General features: G+C 45.3%; 1 protein-coding gene across 1 annotated transcript; it reads left to right on the top strand.

Annotated features, from left to right (window-relative positions):
- Positions 1–765: 765 nt before the first annotated feature.
- CHMP1B (charged multivesicular body protein 1B) lies at positions 766–9,411 on the top strand. The gene is made up of 8 exons (XM_066559560.1): positions 766–874; positions 2,997–3,094; positions 3,802–3,948; positions 4,740–4,808; positions 4,963–5,070; positions 5,419–5,462; positions 5,766–5,838; positions 6,420–9,411. Exons 1-8 carry the CDS (start codon positions 859–861, stop codon positions 6,462–6,464), a joined length of 600 nt encoding a protein of 199 aa, XP_066415657.1. The 5' UTR covers positions 766–858; the 3' UTR covers positions 6,465–9,411.
- Positions 9,412–10,219: the final 808 nt, after the last annotated feature.

The raw sequence follows: 10,219 nt of genomic DNA, 5'->3' as shown, positions 1-10,219 counted from the left end.
TAATTGTGGCCTTCCAGTACTTGAAGGAGCTGAAGAAAGATGAAGAGACACTGCTATTTACAAGGGCCTGGAGAGACGGCGCAGCTGGGGGATGGATTCAAACTGAAGGAGAGATGTCCAAAGGAGGGGACATGAAGATGGTGAAGTGCCTTGAGGAGCAGCTGAGGGCACTTGGTTTGTTCAGCTGGAGACTGAGGGGACACTCAGCGAAGTTGCAACTCAGTCGTGAGGGAAGGCAGAGGGGCAGGTGCTGGTGCTGATCTCTGTGGTGACAGGGACAGGACCCAGGGAACAGCTGGAGCTGTGCCAGGGTCAGGCTGGAGATCAGGGAAAGGTTCTGTCCCCAGAGGGTGTCAGGCACTGCTCAGGCTCCCAGGGCATGGCCCCAAGGCTGCGAGAGCTCCAGGAGGGTTTGGACAACACTCCCCGGGATGCACAGGGTGGAATTGCTGAGGTGTCTGTGCAGGGCCAGGAGCAGAACTGGTGATCTTTGTGGATCCCTTCCAACTCAGGATATTCTGTCATTTAGATTCAATATTAGGAGGGAATTCTTCCCTGTGAGGGTGGTGAGGCCCTGGAATAGATTTCGCAGGAAAGCTCAGGCTCCCCCATCCCTGAAGCGTCCACAGCCAGGCCGGCTGCAATCCGAAACACCCCAACCTATGGGTGTGCTCCGGCCCACAGTAGGGGAGGGCCGGGAGGAGCTCCCCGCTCCCTCCCAGCCCAAAGCCGCAGGCGCGGCCCCGCCCCGGCTCGTCACGGGGCCGGAACCCGGAGCCGCCGGAGCCGCCGCCGCCCCGGGCCCAGCGCTGCCCCAGCCCGGTCCGGAGCCGCGCCGCTCCCCCCGGGGCCGCCAGCATGTCCAACATGGAGAGTATCCTCGGGCGGGACCGCGGGGGGACGGGCCGGGCTGGGCCGGGGGAGGTGGCGGTGGCGGTGGCGAGCGAGGCCTCCCCGCCGGGAGGAGCCCCCGGGGCGCGGGGAACGAGGGGGCGAATCCCCCGCATGGCGGTGGTCGCGGGGACCGAGGGGCAGCAGCGGGAGGGCTGGGTGTGACACCGGCAGGGGCTGAGATCGCTCAACCTCGGAATTCTCTTCTAAAGAGGAGAAAAACGAGAAGCGATCTCATATTCCATACCAGTATCTCCAGGGGGTGTCAGAGGATGGTGCCAGGTTCTGCTCAGTGGTGCCCAGCACCACGATGAGAAGCAGTGATCATAAACTAAAAACCAAGCGTTCCACCTCAACGCGAGGAAGAACTTATTTCCGTGGAGGGAGCAGAGCACTGGAACAGCTGCCATGGGGATGTGGAGTCCCTGCCTGGGGAAATCCCAAAGCCACCTGGACACGTTCCTGGGTCACCTGCTCCAGGTGTTTTCTGGGGATTGGACCGGGTGATCTCCAGAGATCCCTGGTAACCTCAGTTACTCAGTGATGCTGTGATTTTTCCACCCTGAAGGGACAAGGAAGTGGGTGGGAAGTTCGGTGTCTCTTCCCAAGCTGTGATGAGGCAGCCTGGGCTGGGAGTGAGGAGGAGGAGACAGGGATGTGGTGGTTGGAGGGACAGCCCAGTTCCTGAGGCAGAAAACACAATTTATACTAAAAATAGTATAGATGGGACAGCAGGGACAGCATACATGTGTGTAAACTGGAGTGATGTCAGCTGGGCTGTCCCCAGACAGCCACCACGTCAGCTGTGCTTCCTGCTCTTGGAAAGAATTTACATGCAGAGCCCCGTGTGAGCTGACTGAAACTTTATATGTATAAAACCATCCTGACATGCAGGGGCAGAAAACTTACAGATCCCAGAGGTCTCAGTGTGGATTGCTGTGGTCTCAGTGTGGTTGGAATGTGCAGGCAGTGCTGGCATTGCCGGTTGTCCTGGTAGGGATTGCTGGAGCAGCTGACTGTGAGTCACAGCCTGAGGTGGAAGTTGGGTTCCCCTTGGTTTGTGGCACGTTGAGAAAGACATTTGAAGGGAGGAGCAGGAATGTGCTCCTCAGGGATGGGTGAGCTGGTTTAATGTCAGGTAAATTCTCTAGCTGAGTAACTGAGGAAGTTATTTCAAAATAAACTGCTCTGGTTTTGGTAGCTACATTAGTAGATACCCTATCCAAAGTCACATGTGTTACCTGTTTGTAGCCTGCCTGTGATGTTTATAGGATAACAAAAGACATTCCTAATGTCTCCAGGTTGCTGTCAGAATAAGAGAAATGGCTGGACTTTAAAGCAGAAAACAGCTCTGGAATAATTTATGTGCTTGAAGTATTGAAGAAACCTCAAGTACTCATAATGTTTAACTTTGTGTTTCCACTTAATTGGTAATCATCTTAGAACCTGCTGGGATCTTCCTCTTAGGATACCACAGGTGGCAGGAAAGAAACCTACAAAGCTTTTTACTTACATATTGTTTGAAAAGGACTGATATTATTTGGAAGCTTTCATCAGCAGTATTTTAGGAAAGTGTTTCTGGTTGTTATTTTTACAGCACACACTCTGTTCTCTGTCAGTAACAGTTTAGTGCAGTCATTCCAAATCACTCCGAAGGCTTGTCTTACTGTTTTCTTGGAGCTTTCAGTTTCAGCAGTTGAACTTTTGTTTTTAAAGTTTCTCTTCCTGACTGGACTACTCTCTGCCCAAAAGTCAGATGATGAAGCTGTCAGGGAGCCTGGGATCACTCACATGACCCAGGGCTGGGAAGGAGCTGGAAGAACAATTTAAATCCAGGATCCTGCTGGGTTGTAGCTGGCCGTGGCCAGCTGAGCCACTTTGCTGTTACACAGTTCATTTGTTGTGTTCTTCAGTGGTTTTGGGGTTTTTTGGATGGAGAGGTTCCAGGCAGGTCAGGAAACCACATCATTTCAGTGGGAGTCGCAGGCTTCTGGTGTGGGAGTGAAAGTAACCAGCAGAGAACCACTCTCATCTTCTCTTGGGGGGTGTTTGGTGGTTGTATTTATCACTCTGAAATAGGTTTAGTCCCTTAACTTGCACTGCAGAACACCTGTTTAACTTGAAGTTTGCTGCAAAGGAGCTCAACAGAAACTCCAAAAAATGCGACAAAGAAGAAAAGGCTGAGAAAGCTAAAATTAAGAAGGTAAGTCTGAACCAAGTTTTTTGATCTGTTGCTTGCCTCTTAGGGCAGGAGGATATCTGGTGTTGTGTCATTTCCCTGGTGTGCATGCTCGTAATCATGTGATCAATGTTTGTGATTCAAAATATGTGACTATAAATATTGCTGTGTTTATTAATAAACGTGAGGATAAATCCTCATGGATGGCTCATGGCATTTGCTTCCCTAGAGGAGTGTCTTGTATGTGCTTTGGTAGAGACTGTCATTCTCAGAGTTTAAACCACTTCATGTTTATCAGCTTGTATTAAATGGGCTTGTGGAGAGGAACTTCAAAACAGCTTTTGAGTCCTTGAAGCGGTGAAGAGAGAGACTGAGTTGATTTGATGTGTTTTTTCCCATGAGAAACAGCTGTACCACCTGTGCCTGTGTTTGTGTCTTGAGACTGAAACTGTTTTCAGGAACAGAAATTGTGTTTCAGTAGCTGTGCAAAACTGTCTATTTGAAGTGCATTCTTTCCAATGCCTTCCTTGGAAAGAAGTTAGGAGTTCTCATCTTGGAAATGTTTGTGATCTGTTGTGGGAGGAGGGAGCGATTTGTTTACGTTTTTAATAGAAAAAGATACAGTGACTAATTAATGCTTCTTTCAAAGCCAAAACAGACTGCACAGACACCCTATGTCCAGGAGCAGGGAAGGGTAAAAGGCTTTTCCTTTTGTGTCCCTCTTTGCCAAGGCCATCCAGAAGGGGAACATGGAGGTGGCGCGGATCCACGCCGAGAACGCCATCCGCCAGAAGAACCAGGCCATCAACTTCCTGCGCATGAGCGCCCGCGTGGACGCCGTGGCTGCCAGGGTCCAGACTGCTGTCACCATGGGCAAGGTGAGGCCCTCCCCCTCCTGCAGGGGCGAGGAGGACACCTCTCATCTTCTCTGCAGTGGCTTCATCCCGGCTGCAGCCAGCTGGGAGCTTTCAGTTTCGGTTTTGGAGGTAGCCAAGAGTAAATCGGCTGCTGGAATTCCTCTGGCAGCTGCTCTTTGGATTATTTCACAAAGGTACTTCTCCCCTTCAAAGTGAAGTCATGAGGTAGGAGTTGTGATTCCAATAGATATTTGTTTAAGGTAAACTGATTTATTGCTCTTCACCTTGAAAGTTTATTGTAACCGTGGACCAAATGTATCCCTTAACAGTGACAGGTCTCAAGTCTACAGAAATGAATGCCATATAAAGCTTGTTTTTAGTGAATTTTGCCTCAGAATGTGTATTTCAAGTGGCTGAGTTAATTTCTAGACCTGGGAATGGTAGGAGCTATTTAAAATATGACATTCCAGATGGCTATAGGATGTTCCCTCCTATTTGGTACTGTCAAAGCTCTGTGAACAGAGATAAGAGAGCTGGGTAGGAAATACCAGAGTCCCAGAATAATTTGGGTTGGAAGGGACCTTAAAGCCATCCAGTGCCACCTCCTGCCTTAGGCAGGGACGCCTTCCACTATCCCAGGCTGCTCCAAGCTCTGCCCAGCCTGGCCTTGGATGCTTCCAGGGATCCAGGGGCAGCCACAGCTTCACTGGGAAATCCATTCCAGGCCTCCCCACCCCCACATAGAAGGATTTGTTCCTAAACTGCTCTTTTTCCCCTTGTTTTAGGGAATAATATCTTTCCCCTTGTTTCAGGTTACAAAGTCGATGGCAGGGGTGGTGAAGTCCATGGATGCCACCTTGAAGAGCATGAACTTGGAAAAGGTAAATAGACTTAATTTTCTTGGAGCTGACATCAAAAGCAGAAGGGACAACAGGCACAAGTTTTTAGAAAGGGAAATTCAATCAAGAGTTTTCCAGTTAAGATATATTTTTTCTTTTATCTGATGATAAGTGATTTGATTCATATTTTTCATAGATATCTGCACTAATGGACAAATTTGAGCATCAGTTTGAGACACTGGATGTTCAGACACAACAGATGGAAGACACAATGAGCAACACTACGACATTAACAACGCCACAAGTAAGAATGATAAAATATATTTTAGCAAGGTGATCTTAGATTGTGTGTCTAAACTGTTCATTAACAGCACTTGAAACACTAAGGTATATGTTTGGGTTTTTTTACAGATAAGTTGAATTCTGTAGAAGCATTATTTACAATGCAGAATTCAATTAATGTAATTTTAACTGCTGAGCACCTCTGCTCCTTATTTTTGAGTTCATACCTTCGAGTGGTTAAGGACAAAACTATTCTGCCAAAAGCATTTACCTTTAAATCAGTTTTGTTAAAATAATTCCTGTTCTCTGAAAATCTAACAAGAGGTTGTCAGAAACTCCAAATGCAGCAATCCATTTTGTTTTCCTTTAGAACCAAGTGGACATGCTCCTGCAGGAAATGGCAGATGAAGCAGGGTAGGTGAAATTTCTATTTCTTTAGAATAAATCTTGATTCCCACAGTCCTTGCTGATTATATCTAAGGTCAAATACCCTTGTTTTATAAGCTGTCTCTTGGAAGCAGAGAAAAAACACAATTTTCCTTTTACCTCTGGACATACCTGACTTGTCCTGGTAGTGAGTCAAAATTACTCACCAGCATGTGTAACTCTGGAGTGTTCAGGGGGTGCTGTCTCATTATTCCTCTGCTGTCAGATATTGTGCTGCCCCCTTGATCCACCCGTGCCTGACTTGGTCTTTGCTCTGTTTTCTCCTCTTAGCCTTGATCTGAACATGGAACTACCTCAAGGACAGACAGGTTCAGTTGCTACAAGCGTGGCCTCAGCAGAGCAGGTAAATGTTGGATTTCAGTGAGGTCAATGTTTTCTGGAGAAATGGGATGTGAGAATTGATGCTTCACTCAGTCAAAACAAAAAGCTAAATTGCTAAATTCTATTTCAGCTCTTCTAAGGAAACTGTGTGGTTAAAAGTCTTGCTGTCAAAGTAATTTTAACAATACACTTGTTGAATGTTAAAGGGAGGGAGCCTTAAAACTCACCCAGTGCCACCCCTGCCATGGGCAGGGACACCTTCCACTATCCCAGGTTGCTCCAAACCCCATCCAACCTGGCCTTGGACACTCCCAGGGATGGGGCAGCCACAGCTTCTCTGGGCACCCTGTGCCAGGCCCTCCCCACCCTGCCAGGGAAGGATTTCAGCCCCCTTGTCCTATCAAATATTCCCCATTCTTTGAAACAATTCTTTCTCTGCTTAATTTTGTGTTCTGAAACTCTTCCCTCACAGCCATGCTTGAGATCTTAAGCAAATCTTGTTAAGCCATGAGAGAATTTCTCATCAGCTGGACATGAGGTGGCAAAAGCTGCTTTTCCTGTTGCTGATGGTTGGTTTTCCCTTTTTGTTTTCCAACTGTGCAGGATGAGCTGTCACAGAGACTGGCCCGCCTACGTGATCAAGTCTAACTGAGCAGAGCTGCAGTTCTTTGGACCTGCTTCCAAATTCCCTGTCTGGAACTAACCCTGCACTACACTCGAGGTGTAAAAGAGTCCAGCTTAGGTGTTTGAATACTTGTAATATAGGGTACTTCACTCCCAGCTTGCTACTCTTTCTAAAATACATTAAGTGACCCAAAAATATCAGCTCTGATGTCCTTTTCTGTACATTTGGAAGTTGATCTATTTTTTGCAAGCTTTTTTCACAAATTCAAGTTGATGTTCTAAGTCAGCTACTAATGGTGATATATTCTAGTTCCAAGCAAAGCAGAGTGTCAGTGAGATATATTTTAAATTATGAAGTGATTTTTTTAAATTATGAGAACTGTTTCTGGTTGGAGAACTGATGTATCAGTTCAGATCATTGTTGTAGATCATTTTCCTACAGAGCCAAACTCCTGGAACACGCAGGGATGGACAGCATGGACCTCCTGGAAAATGCGCTTGTTGAAGCAAATAAGTGGACTTTGAGTTTTTTAGTCTTTAAAATTTAGGATAAATGTGCTGAAATTAACAGTTTAGTTTAAAAATAAGTTACCAAAAGCTGATTTCATATAACTGGGGACTTGTATGGTGGCATCACTTCAGTGCAGGAGGAATAAAATATATTTTTGGACTCTTTGCCAGGTCTGTTGCTCTCTGCAGATAACATCCCATTGTTTTTAATATTCTGGTTGTATGGAGGAGCTAATTTTAGCAATCTCTTTATATTTCTGCATAGTAAGAGAGTCTGGCTGCTCTCAGTAGCTTCAAACTCTTGTTGCAGTTGTAAAATAAGAAATGGTTGTTGAAATTTGTACCTGAGACCACTTGTGATGTGTTGTCAAAACAGTGACGTTAAAATTCTCTTCCTCAATTTTTGGTCTCATTTTTATTTTTTGTCTTTGTAGGGGTGAGGGAAGGTGTAGAGCACCAGGCTTGGAATTGGTTCCTAATTGCCTGGTGTTCAGGGCCACTTGGGTTTTCCAGTGTTAGGGAATTGTTTAAGGAAAAAGTAAAAACTCACTTTTTTATTCAAGAAGGATTTTTTCAGTGAAAATGTGCAAGAATGATCAAAGGTTTCAGAGCAGTTTCAGATGTTACTTTGAATGTGTTACCCAGCTCACTCTGAGGGTTGAGCAGGATGTTATGTACTGAAGTAATCAAGGTTACTGTAAAAATAAGGAAAATCAGATAGACAAAACAACCTGAAATGTTGTGGGATTCTCTCACGCTGGCAGCTGAACTAAAACCATGAGTTTAAAATGGGATCTTTTCACTTGTTAGAAAGAAAGTGATATTTTTAAAAAATGTAAACACCTTGAGTGTTCCTCCTGTAAACAGGAGAAATTGGAATATGTTTAAAAATCACGTATTGACAGCTGTAGCCTGGCTATGATTCCTTCAAATGATTACTAAATCATCCTGGAAAGGGACTTTTTCCTTCATTTTCTTCCCTGGCTGCTTCTGGACATTGTAACCATGGTCATGGTGTATCTATGCAACCCAGTTACCCAGCTGGGGTGACTGTGTGTGTGCCTTTGCCTTGCTGGACTTCCTTCAGCTTTTTAATATTCAGTTACTTCATATCATGAGAGTGCTGGAAGCTTCCTGCTGTGGAATCACTCCACACCAGAGTTTACTCAGAGCTGTCCATGAACTGCTCAGGGTTCAGTGTCTGAAAGCAGACAGCTTCAGCTACTGTGTCTGGCTTCTTTTAATGTTAAAAATGATGCTGCTGTTAGGCTGCTTTGGGCCATTCTGGAATTAGTTGAGGGTCAGACAGCAATTCTGAGCTCCCACATGGTTGATTTTCCCAGTCTGTTGCCTTGCTGTGAGCCTTGGAGGGATTTAAAAATAGACTAGGAGTGAGACTGCTGCAACAGAAAGGTTAAATAAGCTTCATTATTTTATTGATTGTTGTGGAGTTTTGATCTTATCCCAGGCTGGCGAACTCCAGAACCAGCACAGATTTCCAGTGTTGTCTCTTGAAAGGAATTAACAAATACAAAGGTTTGACTGACATAATTAAGGTTATGTCTGGGGGACTGTGGTGCTAAGAGGCTTAGGCAGAAATAGGTGTTTGAGACTGGCCAGTTTTGCCCTGCTGACTCCACTCCAGGAGCTGCTGTGTATTTCAGCCGTGCCAGGATTTGGGGCTGGCAGCTCCTGTGTACAGAACTCCTGCCCTCTCCTGGGGAAATGCTTTCACTCGTGGCTGGGAGCTGCATCCAGAAAGGTTGAAGTTATATTTTAAATACATGCATTTTTCTCATGGGATTTGGAAATGCTTAAAGCTGAAAGTTACTCTTAAAGCAATATTTGAGTTTCATTCTTCCTCCCTTCAGGCTCCCCAAAACATTTCTCTTCCTTGAGCAGCTCTGGCTCCTCACTCCGACCTTGTTTTGTCTCTGTAAGTTGACTGTTTGTAAAGTTCATTTCATGTTAAATCACTTGTTTGTGCTTTTCTGGAACCAGCTAAAATTTCAATATTTCTGCTGATGAGCAGGCGCATCTAAAGTGAAACATTGCTTGAAATGTTGCTGGATGGTTTTGCTCAGCATTTTATCCTCTGTTTCTAAAACTGCTGGTTTGTGGTAGCTTTGTCTTCATTAGAATTCCAAAACAAAGCCATGCAAAGCTTCAGATGAAAGGAGAGGGAAGCAAAACAAAAACAAGAACTTTGATGTCATGATTGCAACAGGATAAAACTTATCAAGTTGCCTTTGTGGAGATCCTTGGAGCCAAAAAATAGTGAATTTTTGTTAAACATAATCAGCAGTTGTGTATAGACATAAATTCTGAAGCTGGTGCCGTGTATAGAGAAGAGAATAATTTTTGTAGCTCTGATTGAGTTCACTTTGAAAACTGCTTTACTTGTATGGGACAATTTGTAAATGTAATTGCAGGTGGAAAATAAAATTGTACAGACAACTCATTCTGGGTGTGTGTGCAGGTTGTGTGGCTGCTACAGGTCTCTCCACATGGATGGACAAGCACATGGGATGTCTTTCCTGTGGGAAGGCATCCAGAAAATTCGATCTTTATGGGGGGAAAAGAAGAAGAAAATAAAGTGGGTACTACTGAGAGAGATTTGGGACAACTGGGGAGTAATTAATGTTAAGTATAACAATATAAGCTCTAATTTTCTGGGGTGTTTAAAAATGTTTAGTCTGATATGGAGAGAGCCCCGTGCTTAAACATCTCTGAGGGTTTTCTGTTCTTACACACAGAACAAGGGACCACTGGAAAAACTGGCAAGGAGATGGTGTGGGTTTGAGTGTGGGACTGGGCTTGGCTATCCCTCACCTAAAAATCTTCGATTTTAACATTTCTGTTCAGTCGTTCAAAAGCCAGCAGAGGGCACCTGAGGCTTTGCTTTTCTGGATGCTGCAGAAATGACTGGCTGGAGCAGTTAAAGGAAAGGTTGGTTCAGGGGGCAGTGTGTCCCGTGGAACCTTTGTTTGGGCAGTATCCACCCGCTGTAGGATGTGCCTGTGCCGGGGCTTTGATCCCAAAATCCAGCTGGGCAGCACATCCACAGGGCCATCAGCTGAATGGGGCAGTCTGCACTAAATACTCTTAAACATCCTTTGCTGCCTCTGGGGTAATTTAGGTCTCTCAGATCTGTTAGGAGTGAGGAGGATAGTGGGTAACCTTGTGCTTAAAACTTGGGTTTAAATTTCATTTTCAGTTAAATTTTGGGTGTTTTTAGCTGTTGTCATTCTGCTTTTGACCTGTGATCA

This window comes from Molothrus aeneus, chromosome 14 (assembly GCF_037042795.1).
Source record: "Molothrus aeneus isolate 106 chromosome 14, BPBGC_Maene_1.0, whole genome shotgun sequence".
NCBI classification, from domain to species: Eukaryota; Metazoa; Chordata; class Aves; order Passeriformes; family Icteridae; genus Molothrus; species Molothrus aeneus.
Note: the sequence above shows the minus strand (reverse complement) of the source record. Positions and strands in the feature narration are given on the sequence as shown.